Below are 20,308 nucleotides of genomic sequence, written 5' to 3'. Positions count from 1 at the left end.
GGATTGAGCGTCGGCCTGCAAGCTAAGTGTCGCTGGTTCGATCTTCCAGTCAGGGCACATCAGAGAAGGAAAACTCTGATTCCAAAAAACCTCCGCTGCCTTGAAGCATACCTCTTCAGGGGAAAGGCTAAGGGAGTAAACCCCGACAGAAAATCCGGAGCCGGAGTCCCTAAGGCGGTTTGACGTTGTAGTCAACACCGGCAACTCCTGCGGCGCACCTGAAGCCAAGCTGTATTGACTCTGTCTTTCCCCTTGGATCCTTCAGCTGCGAAGAGACGGGGTGTCTGCTGCATGGGCAACAGCTGGCCCTCCATATCACCCTGCCCAGGCTTTGTAGCTTCACTGGAGAGGACACTCCAGCGTCATCGCAAGATGTCGACTCAACACGGGAGGAGACAGATACCGTTTATAAGCTCATCCGATTGGCGAAGGAAACGAGCGCCAGGGGTCTCCTCTGATGGTGGGAGAGGTCATCGCACCTCACTGGACAGCTACCGCCCACCTCAAGCTGGGCAGCCCCCAGCCAATTAGGTGCCGTCTCGCCATGGCTCGCCTGCCCCACTGGGTGCGTGGGGATCAGAGAGGCATCTCTCGAAAAGTGGGCCACAAAACACTCGCACTAGGCAATTCCAAGCAAAAAACAAGAAAGAAGCCTCCAGCTCTTCGCCTCCCTAGCTGGAACATCAGGACCATGTGTCCCGGACTTACTGCAGACCTTCTGTGGATCAATGATGCCAGGAAAACCGCCATCATCGACAGGGAACTGGCACAGCAACTAAAGCTACATATATATTCAACACCTACCCTGTGACGCTACAAGACAATTCTCAGGTATATACCCCCCAAAACAGTATACATATCCACCAAAGACATGTATAAGAACATTCAAACAGCTTTATTATTGAAATCCAAAAACTAGAAACAGCCCAAATGTCAAAATGAGAGGAAACAAACTGAAGTATAGTCATAGAGCAGTAAAAAGGGAATGAACTGATACATACAGCGGCATGATGAGTCACAAAAGCATTGTGTTGAGCAAAAGAAACCAGACCAAATAAAAAAGGAAGAAAGAATATATGATTTCATTTACACAAAGTTAAAAAAATGTCAAAACTAATTTATGGCGACAAACATAAGAACAGTAATTTTTTCTGGGACTTGGGAAAGGTAGGTATTTGCTGGGAAAGGTTATAATAAAAACTGTAAAGAAAGGTCCATTTTAATTTGGGGTGTACCTACATGAGTATATATTAATGTAAAAACTCACAAGCTGTACATTAAACACCTGTAAGTTTTATTCTATATACATATAATATTTTAATAAAAAGGGAGATAAGCTATTAACAGAGTGAAAATCAAAGTAGCAGAGGGGTGATTGTATATGTATATGTATATATATGCATATGTATATTTATATGAATATAATATATATATGAGACAAAAGACATATCTAGAATATGTAAAGATCTCTGCCCTGACCGGTGTGGCTCAGCTGGATGGCTGTTGTCCCGTAAAGCAAAAGGTCACCTGTTGGTTTCCCAGTAAGGGCACATGCCTGGATGGCAAGTTCGATTGCCGGTTGGGGAGCGTACAAGAGGCAACCGATTAATGTTTCTCTCTCACATCAATGTCTCTCTCACTCTCTTTTTCCCTCTCATCTCCCCTCTCTAAAAATAAATAAATAAAATCTTTAAACATAGAAATATGTAAAAAATTTCAAAAAAGTCAATAAGCAAAAAACATAACTCAGTAGAAAAATGGGTAATATTTGAAAAGCATTTTAATAAAAAGGATAACCAAATACCCAAAAACTATATGAAGGGTTCTCTACTTTATTAGTCAGAGAAATACAAATTAAAACAACAATGTGATGACTTTACACATCAACCAGAATGACAAAAATAACCATACCAAATACTGGTAAGAATGCATGAAAACTGCAAGCCTCTTTCACTATGAGATAATGTAAATTGATTAAATTACTTTGGAATCACACTGGAAAACTGACAATATCTAGTGAAGCTGAACATAGGCATACTCCTTATCAACATCCAGACAAAGATGTTCAAAATAAGTAAATATGAATATAGCAATTTACAAATAATTGTAAAAACGTCCAGTCAAGATAGCAGCTAGATAAATACGACTTGCCTCCTCGCACAACCACATCAAAATTACAACTAAACTGTAGAACCACCATCATTCAGAATAGTTAGAAATTGAGCTGAATGGAAGTCCAGCAACTATGGAATTAAAGAACAACAACATGAGACTGGCAGAACAGCTGGAGGTGCTGAATAGGCTGATCCCACACCCATATGTGGCAGATAAAAATTGGGAGGGATACCTCAGGAGTGAGGAATCCCAGCCCCACATCTGGCCCCCCAGCCCAGGATTCCAAACCAGGAAGATAAGCCTCCATAACTTCTGGCTGTAAAAACCAGTGGGGATTGAGGCTGTAGAAGACAGGAACTGGTAGAATCCCCGGCAGTTCCTCTTAAAGGGCCCCCACACAAATTTACCTAGACTAACCCTCTGAGCTCCAGCACCAGGGCAGCAGGTTAAAATGTGAGAGCTGGGGGGCAGATATCTCCCAGACAGAAGTGTTGACAGAAGCCGTTGTTCCTTCTCTGAGCCCTCCCCCCACAGAGCTAGCAGGTGGGTGCCATATCTGAGATTCCATCAACCTGGCTCACACTGCCCCACACTGGTGATTCTTTAAGGCCCTGCTCCACCCAACATTCAGGCCCACCCAAGCTGTTTCCAGTGCCTTGTCCATATGAATGGCTTGTCCTGGCCCATGCTTCAGATTTTCCTAAATTCTCTCAAACGAGCAGCAACCGGCTTTAGTGAGCTCCATACCTCTTGCTAAGTAGCCCCAGGCCTGGCACTAGCAGCAGCCACTTTGGTTCACAGCTTGACGTCTCCTGGGCACCTCCAAGCACAGCACAGGTAGCAGGCATCTGCAGATCACTTTTTAGTTTATGCTGTGCAACCCCAGAGAGAACATAAGCAATGGCTGACATTAGATGTGCCAATAGCAATCAAGGCCCAACTATAACAGAAGGGTGTACATAGCCCACACAGTGGGCACACCTTGAGTACACAGCTTGGATGACAGCGAGACTGTGCCACTCACCCTATAGAACACCTACTACATTAAGCCACTCTATCAAGCCTGGGAGACATAGTAGTTCTACCTGATACATGGTCCCAAAAAGAGGAGATGAAGAAACATGACCCAAATGAAAGAATAGAACACAACACCAGAAAAAGAACTAAACAAAATGGAGAAAAGCAATCTTTCAGATGCACAGTTCAAAACAATGGTTATAAAATGCTCAAAGAGGAATGTAAGCTGACTGCCGGTCAAGATGGAGGCTTAGACTGACACGCTCTGTCTCCCTCTACAACTAAATAGGAATATAACTACGTCAAAACCAAAGATAACCAGAAATTCCAGAAAATAAAACTACATGGAAGCCCAACGTATGAAGTTATAAACCAGCGGTGCTCATCTGGATGGGTAAGAAGGGCGAAATCAGAATCGGGACGGAAAGGTTGGGCTGTGCTGTCTGCAGTAGCAGTGGGGATAACAGCGAGACTGCGGGAAACGCCAGGGGAGCAATTCTGGCTGCAGTTGAGACCCAGCAGCTTGCAATTGCAACGCTGGGGAAGGCAGACCCCCCATTGCCTTGGACAGTGAGGGCGTGGGGAAGGAGCCTCCCAGTCGCTCAGCAGAGAGTAACGGCAGGAATCCATCTTGGACCCCCACCCCCAACAAAGCGCCACAGAACAGTGAAAAAGGTCGCCAGTCACCGGGTAGTGACGAGTACACAGGGCGCCGCCCCATACAGCCCACCCAGGAAACAAAGGTAAACAGAAACCTGACAGGATGAAACAGACCATGATTGAAATCCTGGTGACGCAACTTACCAGGCAGCAGATGAAGAACCTGATAGACAAACAAATAAGAAACCTTTCAGAGGCTCAGTTCAGAGCTATAGTCATAAGGTGACTTACAGAATTAACAAAAGATTTGGAACAAGATGGGGAAGGAGTGAAAGCCAGTCACACTGAAACAAACAAACACATACGAGACAAGTAGTGAGGAAATGAAAACCAGAGATCAAATTAAAAAATTGGAACATAGGGAAGGAACAATCAGTCAACCAGTACAGAAAGAGGAAACAAAAAGGGAGGAACACAAGGAGAGGCTCAGAAACCTCTGGGACAGCTATAAGTGAATGAACATTCAAATAATAGGATTGCCAGAGGGCAAAGAAGAAGAACTAGAAATAGAAAAATTACGTGAAAAAATAATGAAGCAGAACTCCCCTAACTTGGGGAAGGAAATAGACTTACAGGTCGAGGAAGCACAGAGAGTTCCAGAAAAACTGGACTCAGGGAGAACCACTCCAAGACACATTATAATCAAAATGTCAAAAATTAAAGATAAAGAGAGAAGAAGAGAATTACATACAAAGGGGTCCCAATTAGACTATCAGCTGATTTCTCAAAGGAGACTCTGCAGGCAAGAAGGGACTAGCAAGTAATATTCAAAGTAATGGAAATCAAACCCTACAGCCACAAATACTCTATCTAGCAAAACTGTCATTCAGAATAGAAGGGCAGAGAAAGTGTTTCCAGGACAAAGTAAAACTGAAGGAGTTCATTCGATCCAAACCACTGTTATATGAGATGTTAAAGGTACTGCTTTAGAAGAAGGAGGATCAAAACTATGAACATTAAAATGAAAACTGTATCACAACCAACAACAGAAGCTAGGGAATCGAAACCAAGGCAAACTAAGTAGACAATGAGAGTGGAAAAAGAATTATAGGTATGGAGAAAATTATGGGGGGAAGTCAGCTAGGAGGGGGAAGGGGGGAAAGAGAGAGAGATGGTATAGGAATTAAGAAGCACAGTAGGAGGGAGTGGAGTAGACAGGAAGAGGTTGAGAAGAACTATATGCACAACCAATGGACATAGACTAAAAGGGAGGACAACTGGAGGGAGGGGGGTCAGTGGGTGGAGGGGAGCAAAGGGAAAATAAATTGGAACAACTATAACAGCATAATCAATAAAACATATTTTTTAAAAAGATAGAGAATCTTAAAAGCAGCAAGAGAAAATCAGAGAGTTATCTACATAGGGGTGCCTAAAAGAATGTCAACTGATTTCTCAAAAGAAACTTTGCAGGTAAGAAGGGACTGGCAACAAGTATTCAAGGTGATGAAAAGCAAGGACCTACAACCAAGATTACTCTATGTAGCAGAGCTATTATTTAGAATGGAAGGGCAGATGAAGTGCTTCCCAGGCAAGGTAAATCTAAAGTTCATCATCACCAAGCTATTATTACATGAAATGTTAAAGGGATTTATTTAAGAAAAAGAACAAAATTATATACATTAAAATGACAACAAACTCACAATTATCAACAACTAAATCTAAAAAATAAAAACAAAATCCAACTAAGCAAACCAGAATAAGAATAGAATCATACGTATGGGGATCATTTGAAGGTTTATCAGCTGGGAGGGGGAAGGGAGAGAAATGAGGAAATGGTGCAGGGATTAAGAAGCATAATTGATTGGTACAAAATAGACAGGGGGAAGTTAAGAATAACATAGGAAAGTGTGAAGCCAAAGAACTTATAAGCACGACCCATGGACATGAATTAAGGGGGGGTGGAATTTCTAGAAGGAAGGGGAGTACTGGGCTGAGGGAGCAAAGGGAAAAGAAATTGGGACAACTATAACAGCATAATCAATAAAATATATGTAAATAAATAAATAAAGTTGCCTTATTCTGAGTTAGTAGCAAGAAATATTCACTTTCAGGCATTTGCATGCAGTTAAATGAACTTAAACAAAAAAGTACATATTTGGCAACATCTTGTGACTATTTTGATAATATCTGCATTTTTAAATAAACATAAAATCATAAAAGTATTTAGTTCCATATCATGGGGCTGTTTCCTTATTGATCACTACAAAGCTGCTATAAAGCCTAGAGTCTGGAGGCACACCTTTGTCATGTAACCATATGCTCTAACAAAAGAATCCAAGCTCAGAAGAGAGCCCTGAATGATCTGTGAATCTCCAAGTTATATTGTATCCAAATAATATTTTTAAAATGGAGAATGCTTTAATATCCTGCCTGAGTATTTCAACAGTTTTTGTAGCACTCAACCAGAGCTTTATGATTATTTCCTGAAACAAAAGAACAACAAATAAATACTATAAAAAAAACCTCCAAAGATCAGTATAATTTTGTAATCTACCCTACTACCTCCATATGAAATATTTATATTGTACATACTGTATTTCTCTTCTCAGAATACATTTTTTTTCTTATCCCCCTTGAGAGGAAGGTAATGGGATTACTCCCATGCTGGTTCTTGTTTTCCATCTGCCTTCCTCTAATTCATTCATATTAAAGAAATAAAAAACAAACAAAACAATAAATAAAACAACCAATCAGAACAGCAAAAGAAAAATAATCCAAAAAAATGAAGATAGTGTAAGGAGCCTCTGGGACAACTTCAAGTATCCCAACATTGGTATCATAGGGGTGTCAGAAGAAGAGAAAGAGCAAGAAATTTGAAACTTACTTGAAAAACTAATCAAAAACCTTCCCTAACTTGGTGAAGGAAATAGACATACAAGTCCAGGAAGCACAGAGAGTCCCAAACAAGATAAACTAAAAGAGGCCTACACCAAAACACATCATAATTAAAATGCCAAAGGTTAAATACAAAGAGAGAATCTTAAAAGCAGCAGGAGAGCCCTAGCTAACATGGCTCAGAGCGCTGGCCTGTGAACTGAGAGGTCACTGATTCGATGCACATGCATGGTTTGCAGGCCAGGTTCCCAGTTGGGCATGCGCGAGAGGCAACCACAACCAATCAATGTATCTCTTGCACATTGATGTTTCTCTCCTTCTCTTTCTCCCTCCCTTCCCCCACTCTAAAAATAAATAAATAAATAAATAATTTTTAAAGCAGCATGAGAAAAGCAGTTAGTTACATGTAAAGGAGCTCCCATAAGACTGTCAGCTGATTTCCTGAAGCAGCTTTGGAGCTAGAATGGATTGGCAAGAAATATTCAAAGTGATAATAAGCAAGGACCTACAACCAAGATTACTACTCTACCCAGCAAAGCTTTCACTTAGCAGCAAAGGGCAGATAAAGACCTTCCTAGACAAGAAAAAGCTAAAGGAGTTCATCACTAACAAACCAGTATTATATGAAATGTTCAAGCGTCTTCTTTAAGAAGATAAAAAATATGAACAATAAAATGGCAATACATATCCATCAACAATTGAATCTAAAAAACGAAATTAACAAACAAGCAGAACAGAAACAGAATCATAGAAACAGGGAACATTTGATGGCTGCTAGATGGGGGCGGGGCTGGAGGATGGGCAAAAAAGGTGAAGGGATTAAAAAGTACAAATTGGTAGTTACAGAATAGTCACAGGGATGTAAATTACAGCATAGGGAATAGAGTAGCCAAAGAACACATATGCAGGATCCATGGACATGGACAATGGTGTGTGGTTTGTCTGAGGGAATGTGAGGGAGGCCGAGTGAAGGGGGACAAAGGGGAAAAATTGGGACAACTGTAACAGCATCAACAATAAAATTAATTAAAAATAAAAAATGTAAGATTAAGAGTAGGCTATTATTATTCTCAGTTCTGGAACTATGAAATTTTTAAGTTTATTAGTTGTTTTCAGTGTAACATAACCACATTAGATGTGTTGCTAATTTTAAAAAAATTAATCACTTTTAATATCTCAATAAATTACTGAGACCAGAAACTTAAGATGAATAATATTTTATAAATAATTTTTTCACAATTACCAGAAGACCTCAATACTGTGAGCACTGAAGGGATAAACTAGAGAAAGGCCTGGCCAATTGCTGACAGCTTCACCTTTTTGCTAAGATTCATGTTCTCCATCTTTGCCTTCAGCAACTTCATTTTATTCATAGTTATTGAATTTTCAATTATCTGTTGCCCCGAAGGAGAAGGCTCAATTTCTTCATCCTCATTAGTATACAAATTATACACTGAACCACCACTGCAAAAAAAAAAGAAAAAAAAGATAATTACTAGTGTTATGTGCCTGACACCTGCCCAATGTCTAAAAATACTCCTTGTGCAATAGAAGCTATAGATGCTGCTAATGATAAACCATTAATCTATCTTATCAATGTAAATTGAAGGCAAATGTATTTTTTAAATATATTTTAAGAGAAAAAATAAATGGGGATAAATATAATCTAGCATTACTGAAAAATCTAGTATAGCCGAGTTTTTCTGAAGCCAGTATACCATAAGTAAAGATCTTTTAGCTATATCATTCCCACAGAAGCAAAAATCCATTTCCACAAAAATTAACTTATTTCATTTTATCAGCCAAGGCAACCTAGACCACAAGCTGATCAAATTTCCATTTACCAGAATGAAAAAGAAATTGACACAGAAATTCTGATTTTTATCCATCCTGAGAGAATTCTCAGACAAAAAAAGAGGGAGGACTCATAAACAGGTGTCACCAGAATATTTTTTATTCTTTAAAAATAATAACAAAAAAATACAGATAACTTAAGATTTTTCTCAGTGTGTTTAAAAATGTAACTACCTAGAGGAGCATAGATTTTAAATGAAAAAAGACACCCCAGGCAAGTCATGACACAAATTATTAAACATGTTAAACATTTCAATTGATTAATCATGATGCTATTTGTTCACATCTTAATATAATTATTATTTGGGACCTCTTGTCTTTAACTGCATAATGTAACGGTATTTATCACACTATCTTCATATTTAGACTTACATGTCTATCTTCCCCTCTTACTCTATCATCTGTATAAGTTGAGAGCAGTTATTAGGCTTTTTTATTAGTACCTGGCACAATGCTAGGCACATATTCAAAAGTGTTTGCTGAACTAAACGCAAATGTTACTGAAATTCAATTTTTTTCCACAATGGGAAAAGTAAAACAGTAAGGGTTTGAAAAAACACAAAAATATTGAAGAATGACTACGATTTTAAATAGAGCAGAAAAAGAATGTGTGTTAGTCACTGTAGAAGGTTTACTCATAGGAAAACTAGTGTATCTATGCTAAAGAATATGAGGGTTAGTAAGATTTCCTGTTCTGTACGGTTGTAAGAATGGAAACAATTTAGGATAGCCTTAATAAGGCACATTCCACAGCACTTCTGAAGCACATACTGCCACCATACAAAGGCAAAATAGTGTGAGTAACCTCACTTCTAAACTTTATATGGTGAAATAAACGACATTTGAAATTGAGGGTTGCTTACATGCATAGCAAACATGACTATTAGAAGGAAGAATGGCAGAAATTGATCCCATAACCAATTCAGTCTTTAGTGTAGGTCTTGTCACTATTATTTCTACCTATTGTAGATGCTTACTACAGTATGAAAATTGACACAATAGGTACAACACTAAATTAACATTGTCACCGTTTACTAAATGCTTACTCTGACCAGCACTTTCCACATATTATTTCTTAACTTCACAAAAACTACATGACATGTTATATTTCATTTTATAAATAAAACTGCAGTTGAGAGACGTTACATAATTTTGTTGAAGACCAGAGAGCTAATAAATAGTGGACCTAAGATTCAAATCGCCCATCTATCTGTTCCCAAAGTCTCTTCATAAACTATTTACTGTTGCTTCCCCAGGCACCAAACAGCAAACGTTCCTGTGTCATGCTTATGTAACAAAAAAGGGAACAGAACTTATACTATGTGAAGGCTCCTGTCTTAAGGTTAACTATACCTGAACTGGAGGGTTGAATAAAAATTTTTGCCTGTTCACTCATGGAGTTGGAAGAAATGACTCCAGTATACTCTATTCTTGATTTCCTTGCAATATTTTAATTTTAAGTAGCACTTTATGATATCCTGTGGTATTTTAACTTTAACTACACATAATGAATATTGAAAGAGGTTTTTGACTCAACATTCCTAAAAAAAAACAAAACCACCTAGTCCTTTACTGTTTACCTGTATATGTGTGTATGTGTGTGCATGTATAAAGTACAATCATGATAAATATTTCATTGGATACATTTTAAAGGGTTAAAATACTTTTAAATTCAGCTAACTTTTTATTCACATTGTTTTGCCCCTTCATAATGCAGAGTCATGAGATCAGTTAGAAACTAATCACAATTGTTTTCTAGTTGAAAAATATAACTACACTAGAATAACATAGAAATATACAAATTTAATCCAAAAAATCCTTCTTTATATTTAAATATTCTAAATATTTTCTTGAATTTCTATATATTTTAATAGGAGAAAATTTAGTTTTAATACATGCACATAGAGAACTCACACAAGCATATAAATTCCCTAAGTACTTTCTTGAATGCTATTTTAACTTTTCCTTAATCTTTTAATCTAATAATATGATTAAAGAATAAGAGATAAGCAGATGTAATATTTATTTCAATATGAATATTGTTCATCATGAAGCCAAGTCTTCATGTGACTTTCACAGACAAGTTACCAATTAATTAGGTCTTACAATGCCTTGTTCTATTTCTACTTAAAAAAGAAGAAAGTGGCATGATTAAAAAGATTTGAGACTAAAAATGACTGATACTAGATTTTGTATTGGAATAAATCAAATAAGCACCCAATTCTCTGTTTCTTCTTAGAGCAGGAATCAGTAAACTCCAGCCACAGGTCAAATTCAAACCACCACTTATTTTTGTGAGACCCATGTGCCACGAATGTTTTTTTTCATTTTTAAATAGTTGGAAAAAATATTCCATAACATAAAAATTATATGAAATTGTAATTTGTGTCCATAAGTAAAGTTTTATTGGAATACAGTAGCCACACTCACTTGATCATATATTGCATATGACTGACTTTACACTATAATGGCAGAGTTGAGTAACTGCAAGAGAAATTCTATGTGGCTCTCATTGTTTTGCCTGTGGCTTGACACACTACAAATCACAGTGGCATAGTCATAATTCAACAGCACTTGGATTGCCATGTGTATCACTATACAGTAACTTTCTAAAAATTACCAGTATATATCCAACATGTCTAAACAAGAAGGGTGAGCTTTGAATGCTACAGTTTTATGGCACAGTAGAGAGTGTATTATTTTTGTTATCAATTAACAGCAGAGCATTGTGTTTATTATGCAATGACACTATAGCTACGTTAAAGAAAAACAACATATTTGGGCATTATCAGACTAAGGACACATCACAATATTCTTAGCTTGCAGGAAAGCAATGGTCAGATGACGCAGAGATTCCACTTCTGGGAATTTATTGTAAGAAACCCAAAACACTAATTCAAAAGAATATAAACACCCCTATGTTCATTGCATTGTTATTTATAATAGCCAAGATTTTGAAGCAGTCCATGTGTCCATCAGTAGATAAGTGGATAAAACAACTGTGGTATGTTTTCACAATGGAATACTACTTGGCCATAAAAAAGATAGAAAATTTTACCCTTTCCAACAGCATGGTGGACCTAGAGAACATTATCCTAAGTGAAGTAAGCCAGGTACAGAAAGACAAATACCATATGATTTCATTCATACATGGCATCTAATGAACAAACTGAACTAACATGCAAAACAGACAGTCTCATAGATAGAAAGCAGGCTGACAGCTCTGGGGAGGAGGGGGCTGCGGGGTGAAAGAACTGAGCAGAAAAGAAAAAGTACTCACAGACATAAACAATAGTGTGGTGATAGTGGAGGAGAGGGGGGTGACTGAAAGTGGAAGAGAGTATAACGGGGATAAATGGTGATGGGAAAAATACAATAAAAAATAAACAAAATTTAAAAAAATAAATGGAACATCTCATTATAGTAAAATTGGCTCACAAAAATAAAAAATGAAAATGAGTCAATAACTAAAATAAGTTTCTAAGTGGTTTATTTACTAGCCAAGCAAGAAAATCTGTCCACCAACACAGAATTAATTGAACCATGTCTGATTACAGCAATCGAAGAAATGTGTCCAGAAAAAAGTTTTTTAAATTTAATTTTATTGTTTTTCTATTACAGTTGTCCCATTTTTGCCCCATTCATCTGCCCCACCCAGCCCACCCCTTCTCCATGGGATATTTATACTAGTTCCTTTACTAGAACCTTCCCCTATTTACCCCTTCTCCCCCCTGCCCCGATAACTGTTTTTCTGGTTCTTGTTCAATTTTGTTCATTTGCTTGCATTGTTCATTAATCTCCCATATTAGGTGATATCATATGGTATTTTTCTTTCATTGCCTGACTTATTTCGCTAAGCATAATTCTCTCTCTAGTTACATCCATGTTGTCGCAAATAGTAGTTCTTTCTTTCTGATGGATAGTATGCCATTGTGTAAATGTACCACAGTTTTTTAATCCACTCATCTACAGATGGGCACCTAGGCTGTTTCCAACACTTAGCTATTGTAAACAGTGCTGCTATGAACATAGGGGTGCATAAGTTCTTTTGAAATGGGGTTTCAGGATCCATTGGGTATAGTGCCAGCACTAGAATCGCTGGTTCAAAAGGCAGTTCCATTTTTAGCTTTTTAAGGTAATTCCATACTGTTTTCCATAGTAGATGTACCAGTCTGCATTCCCATCAACAGTGCACTAGGGTTCGCGTTTCTCCACACCCTCACCAGCACTTGTTGTTTGTCGAGTTGTTGATGATGGCCATTCTGACTGGTGCAAAGTGGTATCTCATTGTGGTTTTTATTTGCATCTCTCTGATGGCTAGTGATGCTGAGCATTCTTTCATATGTCTATGGACCCTCTGTGTATCCTCCTCAGAGAAGTGTTTGTCCAGGTCCTTTGCCCGTTTTTTAATTGGGCTGTTTGTCTTCTTAGTGTTGAGATGTGTAAGTTCTTTATATATTTTAGAGATCAATGCCTTGTCTGAGGTATCATGGGCAAATATATTTTCCCATATGATTGGTTCCATTTTCATCATGCTGATGTTTTCTTTGCTGAGCAGAAACTCTTTAGTTTGATGTAGTCCCATTTGTTTATTCTTTTCTTTATTTCCCTTGCCTCAGGAGGTGTATCAGTGAAAATATTGCTAGTTGGATATCTGAAACTTTCCTGCCTATGTTTTCCTATAGGACTTTTATGATGTCATGGTTTACATTTAAGTCTTTGATCCATCTTGAGTTTATTCTGGGTTGTAGTGTAAATTGTGGTCTAGTTTCATTTTTTTGCACGTCCCTGTCCAGTTCTCCCAGCACCATTTGTTGAAGAGGCTCTTCTCACTCCATTTTATGTTTCTTCCCCCTTTGTTGAATATTAGTTGACCATATAGACCAGGGTTCATTTCAGGGCTCTCTATTCTATTCCATTGATTTATATGTCTGTTCTTATGCCAGTACCAGGCTGCCTTGATCACAGTGGCTTCGTATTATAGTTTGATGTCAGGCATTTTGATTCTCCTTCTGTGTTCTTCTGTCTCAAGATTGCTCTGGCTATCCAGGGACTTTTTTGGTTCCATATAAATTTTTGGAGTATTTGTTCTAGGTCTGTAAAATATATCACTGGTACTTCAATAGGGATTGCGTTGAATCTGTGTATTGCTTTGGGTAGTATGACCATTTTGATGATGTTGATTCTTCCCATCCATGAACATGGAATTCGCTTCCATTTATTTGTACCTTCCTTAATTTCTTTCATCAGATATGTAGTTTTCCGAGTACAGGTCTTTTATTTCTTTGGTTATGCTTATTCCTAGGTACTTTATACTTCTTGTTGCTATGGTAAATGTTTTTTTATTTTTTATTTTTAGTTTCTATCTCTGACATTTTATTGTTGGTGTACAGAAATGGCTTCAACTTCTGAATATTGACTTTGTACCTTGTTATTTTGCCAAATTCACTTATTATGTTGAGTAGTTTATTAGTGGAGTTTATAGGGTCTTCAATGTACATTAACATGTCATCTGCAAATAATGACAGTTCTACATCCTCTTTTCTAATCTGGACGCTTTTTATTTATTTATTTTGTCTGATTGCTGTGGCTAGAACCTTCAACACTATGTCGAATAGGAATGGAGAGAGTGCACATTTTAGTCTTGTTCCAGATCTCATGGGGAATGTTTTCCGTGTTTGTTCATTGAGTATGACGTTGGCTTCAGATTTCTCATATATAGCCTTTATTATGTTGAGGTATGCTCCCTTTATTCCCATTTTGCTGAGAGTTTTCATCATAAATGGGTGTTGTACTTTATCAAATGCTTTTTCTGCATCTATTGATAGTATCATGTGGTTTTTGTCTTTCATTTTGTTTATGTGGTGTATTACATTTATTGCTTTGTGAACATTAAACTATCCTTGCATCTCTGGGATGAATCCCACTTGATCGTGGTGTATGATGTGTTGCGGGATCCTGTTTGCCAATATTTTGTTGAGGATTTTAGCATCTATGTTCATCAGTGATATTGGCCTGTAGTTTTCTTTCTTCGTTGTGTCTTGACCTGGTTTTGGAATCAGGGTAATACTGGCTTCATAGGAAGAGTTTGGGATTTTTCCCTCTTCTTGGATTTTTTGGAATAATTTGAGAAGGGCAGGCATTAGTTCTTCCCTAAATATTTTGTAAAATTCACCCATGAAGCCATCCGGTCCAGAGCTTTTGTGTGCTGGGAGTTTTTTTATTTCTGTTTCAATTTCACTCTTTGTTATTGGTCTGTTTAGACTTTCTACTTTTTCTTGATTCAGCTTTGGAAGATTATGTTTCTAGAAATTTGTTCATTTCATTTAGGTTGTCATGTTTCTTGCCATAGAGTTGTTTGTAGTAATTTCTTACAATCCTTTTTATTTCTTTAATATTGGTCGTAATTTCTCCTCTTTCATTTCTGATTTTGTTTATTTGAGTCCTCTCTCTTTTTTTCTTAATAAGGCTAGCTAAAGGCTTGTGCATTTTGTTTATCTTTTCAAAGAACCAACTCCTACTTTTGTTGATCTTTTCAATTGTATAAGATTGGTGCCTCTCTAGCTGTTGCCCTGGCCATCGTTCCCAGAGTGGGTGGGTCTATGGACATTCTAGGATCCTGGGGGCCCTTTAAATAGGCAGACTCTGCTGATAGACCAGCAGTTTCTTCCTCTGCCCCAACCACCACTGGTTTGCACAATTAGAAGCAATGAGGCTTTATTTTCCCCGGCGCTGGAGCCATAGCTGCACAGTCTGGTCTGGTGCTGGGAATGCTCTTGTGGTGTCCCTCCCTACTTTTTAAAATGTGTGACTGTGCTTTCCAGTGGTCTGCTGCTCCCACCACTGCTGCAGCTGCTGCTGCCACCATACCTCATCCTCTCACCCAGCTCAACCCCTTCTAACTGTCTGGATGAGTATTTCTTCTTTATGTCTTTGTTTGTTGAACTTCCATGCAGCTCAGTTTCCTGGAACTTTTGGTTGTCTCTAGTTTTGAGGTAGTTGTATTCCTTCTTAGTTGTGGAAGGAGACAGTGTGTCTGTCTAGGCCTCCATCTTGGTCGGAAGTATTGGCAGTAGTAGTTTTATTGTGATATTTTTAGCTCAGGGTTGACACTGAATTATTCTGAACAAAAAGAACTGCCCTGAAGATGGAGGCATCAATAAACACTGCTCGCCTCCTCACACATACACAGCAAAAATTAGAACTAAGTTACGAAACAACTATCACCCAGCCCTGAAGATGGAGGTATCGATAAACACTGCTCGCCTCCTCACACATACACAGCAAAAAGTAGAATGAAGTTACGAAACAACTATCACCCAGAATTGTCAGAAAATTGAGCCATATGGAAGTCTGAGAGCCAAGGAATTAAAGAAGTCACATTCATCCAGACAGTTAGGAGGGACAGAGGCATGGAGATGTGGGTCAGGTGGCCCCACACCCATGAACTTTAGATAAGAATCAGGAGGGATACCTCAGGAGTGAGGTATCCTAGCCACACACTAGACCACCCAGTCTAGGGTTCCAGTGCCAGGAAGATGAATCCCCATAACTTCTGGCTGTAAAATCCTGTGGGAGTTAGGGTGCCAGAAGAAACTGGGATTCTCAAGCATCTCCTCTTCAAGGGCACATAATGGTCTTAGGATTTACACAGACTCACTTCCTCTGGGCCCCAGCACTTAGGGCAGCAGCTGGAAGGGCAGCTTGGCAAATAGCTAGAAACTGAAGTGTCCAGCATCAAGACAAGTGCTGGGGGACAGCTTCCTCCCAGACAAAACTTCAGAGGCCAGTCAGCAGCCATTGCCCCTTTTCTGAGCCCTCCCTCACACAGAGCCACAGAGTGGCAAAACCATATCTGAAACTTCATCACCCTGGTTCACACGGGTTGCCCCAATCTGGCAATTACCTAAGGCTCTGCCCCATCCAACTCACTGGTGCACTTTTCTATAATAGGCCATGCTACTAAGACAAAGAGTCAAAGCAGCTCTACTTAATACATAGAAACAAACACAGGGAAGCTGTCAAAATGAGGAGACAATGAAATATGGTGCAAATGAAAGAACAGAACAAAACTCCAATAAAAGAACATGGACACGGACGACAGTGTAAGAAGTGACTGGGAGTAAGGGGATGGAATGCGCGGAGGAGGGGGAAGGGGAAAAAAATTGGGACAACTGTGATAGAAAACAATAAAAAATGATTAAAAATAATATTTGATTTAAAATTAAAAAATAAAAAACAAACTAAGCAAACAAACAGAACAGGAACAATCACAAATATGGAGATCATTTGAAGGGTTATCAATTGGGAGGGAGAAAGGGGAGAATGGGGAAAAAGATGCAGGGATTAAGAAGCAAAAATTGGCAGCTACATAATAGATGGGGGAATGTTAAGAACACTGTAGGAAATGGAGCAGCCAAAGAATTTATGTGCGTAATCCCTGGACATGAACTAAAGGGGAGGGATTGCCAGAAGGAATGGGGAATACTGGGGGGAGGGGGGAAAAGGGATAAAAATTGGGACAACTGCAATAGCATAATAAATAACATATTTTTTTAAATAAAGAAATGAACTGATCTCAACTGCTAAAATCAAACAATGAATGCCCTTGAAGACTGGCTTTTGCTCCTGACTTGATAATGTTTTTTAGTGAAGTTCACCTAAAATTACAAGACAAAACAGTACTTTTGTGAGAAACTTATAGTGCAGTGATGTCATATTGACAACTATCATTATTGTAATCACATTTAATGTCATGCTTTCAAAAGTTAAAAACTTAAGTGAGCTCTCCATTCCCATAGATATTTGCAGCAGATATTTTCTGAACTCAAAGTAGACTCCCAGAAGCATTTTTATAGCTCACTGTAAATTGACAGAAATTTCCATATTATAAATCCATTAAAATATGGAATTGAGGAACTCCATCTACTTCCAATTGAAAATAATCTGCAATGTAATGGCATATCAAAGGTAAAAAGTCAAAAAGGACTCTAATAGAATACTATAAACACCTTCCAAGTGATGAATATGATTTATTAATATCATGTGTTCATGAACTCCTATTAATATTTGGTAGTACCCATATTTGTGAAAAGAAATTTTCCAAGATAAAACACATAAAATATCATTACTGATCAATATTAAACAAATGAACTTTTGCAACTGATTTTCCAAATTTGATAGGCATCACTGACTTTTCATCCCAAATATCACTCCCACAAAAACAAAAAAATTCTTGATAGACCTGAGTCATACACACATACACACATAGACACACACAAGTAAGTACTCAATTGTTATTCTTATATTCTGAATGTGCCAGTAAAAATCTTCTGAAAACCTTTTTCTCTTGTTATATAATTAGGTACATTTGATTTTACCTCTTAGCCTGAAAGCCCTAAAATAGTAACTATCTGGCCTTTTACAGAAAAGTTTGCTGCCTCCTGTTGTAGAATAAGCAAGATAAATTTCCTTTAAAGCGTGACCAGAACAATTTTTTTATTCCCTTTGTTCATCCATTCCATTTCTTATCCAATTCTGGTAGGTGAGTAGAAAAAAGGAGAAAAAATTTTAAGATGACCTTGAGAAGAAGGTGGCATAGGCAGACATGGCTCACTTCTTCACACAACCACATTAAAATTACAATTAAAATACAGACAAACCATCAGCCAGAACCATCAGAAATCAAGCTGAAGGGAAGTAACATAACTATGGAATTAAAGAAACCACATCTGCCCAGATGGAGCTGGCAAGCTGGTGCCATATCTGAGACTCCATTAACCTGGCTAATACTGTTTGAGAAGCCTTGAAGATCCCCAGAGACTTCATCCCACACAACCTACAGGCCCATCCAAGTTGCTTTTCCATATGAATAGTTGCTCTTGGCTGCTGCTTCACAACTTCCTAAACCCTATCAAATAAGCAACAGCTGGCCTCAGTGAGCTCAAGGCCCAACACTACCAGCAGCCAGCTTAGATTTCCAGCTTGGCTTCTACTGGGAATCTCCAAGCCCAGCACAAGTAGCAGCCGTCTCAGGTTGTTTTATAGCTCAGGCCAGGTGGCCCCAGGCAAAACACAGGTAGGAGCTGACCTTGGCCTACACTACCCGGGAAACTCCAGGGCCAGCCCATGCTGTGGACAGCTCCAGACTACTTTGGAGCTCCACCACCCTGCCCCTGCACAGCTAATCCTCCACAAAGGTGCTCAGTGGTCACAGCCAATCCTTGAAGCTGGCCTAGGTAAATACCTTCCATTGATATTCCAACAACAACGAAAGCTCACCTACAAGAGGAGGGTATACTCAGTCCCCACGAAGGGCACACCTCAAATACCCAGCTTGGGTGATAGGCAAGGCTGTGCCACTGGACCCTATAGGACACCTACTATACTAGGCAATACTACCAAGACACCGAGTCAAAGCAGCTCTACCCAATACACAGAGACAAACACAGGGAGGCTGTCAAATTAAGGAGGCAAAGAAATATGGCCCAAATGAGAGAACAGAACAAAACCCCAGTAAAGTAACTAAATGAAACAGAGGTAGCCAATGGATCAGATGCAAAGTTCAAAACGCTGGTGATTAGGATGATCAGAGGAATGACTGAGTATGACCACAAAATAAAGAAAGAAGTGTAGGTTATATGAAGTGAAATAAAAATATACAGGGAACCAACAGTGATTGGAAGGAAGCTGGAATTAAAATCAATGATCTGGAACAAAAGGAAGAAAAAAACATTTACGTGGAACAGAAAGAAGAAACAAGAATTGAAAAAGTGAGGAGAGGATTAGAAACCTCCGGGACAACTTTAAACATGCCCACATCTGAATCATAGGGGTATCAGAAGAAGAAGAGGAAGAGTAAGAAATCGAAAACTTATTTGAAAAAATAATGAAGGAAAACTTCCCTAATTTGATGAAGGAAGTAGACATGCAAGTCCAGGAAGCACAGAGAATCCCAAATAAGTTGGATCCAAAGAGGAACACAGCAAGGCACATCATTATTAAAATGTCAAGGGTTAAAGATAAAGAATCTTAAAAGCAGCAAGAGAAAAAAAGAGAATTGTCTATAAAGGCATTCCCATAAGACTTTCAGCTGATTTTTCAAAAGAAATCTTGCAGGCAAGAAGGGGCTGGCAAGAAGTATTCAAAGTGATGAAAAACAAGGACCTACAACCAGGATTACTCTATCCAGCAAAGCTATCATTTAGAATGGAAGAGAAGATAAAGTGCTTCCAAGACAAGATAAAGCTAAAGGAGATCATCATCACCATGCCATTATTATATGAAATGTTAGAGGGACTTATTTAAGAAAAAGAAGAAGATCAAAATTATGACAAGTTCACAACTATCAACATCTGAATCTAAAAATAAAAACAAAAACAAACTAAGCAAACAAGCAGAATATGAACAGAATCATAGATATGGGTATCATTTGGAGGGTTATCAGCTGGTAGTGGGAAGGGGAAGAAAGAGGGAAATGGTGCAGGGATCAAGAAGCATAACTGGGGACTTCCAGACAAGATGGAGGCGTAGACAGACATGCTGCATCTCCCTCCCCAACTAAGAAGGAATACAACTACCTCAGAACTAGAAACAACCAGAAGTTCCAGAAAATCAAAGTGCATGGAAGTCCAGCAAACATGGATACAAAGAAGAAATACTCATCCAGACAAGTAGGAGGGGCGGAGAGGACACAGCGTGGTGGTGGCAGCAGTGGCAACAGCAGCAGGCCGGCAGGAAGTACAGTTACACGTTTTAGAAAGTCAGGAGGGACACCTGGCCAGTGTTTCCAACTCTTTACTGTCCCAGCTCCAGAGAAAATCAAGCC

At 38.6% G+C, this 20,308-nt stretch overlaps 1 protein-coding gene across 1 annotated transcript in view; it reads right to left on the bottom strand.

Annotated features, from left to right (window-relative positions):
* Positions 1–20,308, bottom strand: part of ZFAND4 (zinc finger AN1-type containing 4) — a 92,449-nt gene that overhangs the window by 38,865 nt on the left and 33,276 nt on the right. Inside the window, exon 5 of the mRNA XM_090279526.1 lies at positions 7,944–8,091. Within this exon, the coding sequence (XP_090135652.1) occupies positions 7,944–8,091 (148 nt within the window). The remainder of the gene's footprint in view (positions 1–7,943; positions 8,092–20,308) is intronic.

The sequence above is a fragment of the Furipterus horrens genome, unplaced genomic scaffold, assembly GCF_987537825.1.
Source record: "Furipterus horrens unplaced genomic scaffold, mFurHor1.1.pri manual_scaffold_5, whole genome shotgun sequence".
NCBI classification, from domain to species: domain Eukaryota; kingdom Metazoa; phylum Chordata; class Mammalia; order Chiroptera; family Furipteridae; genus Furipterus; species Furipterus horrens.
This window is presented reverse-complemented; position numbering and strand designations above follow the sequence as displayed.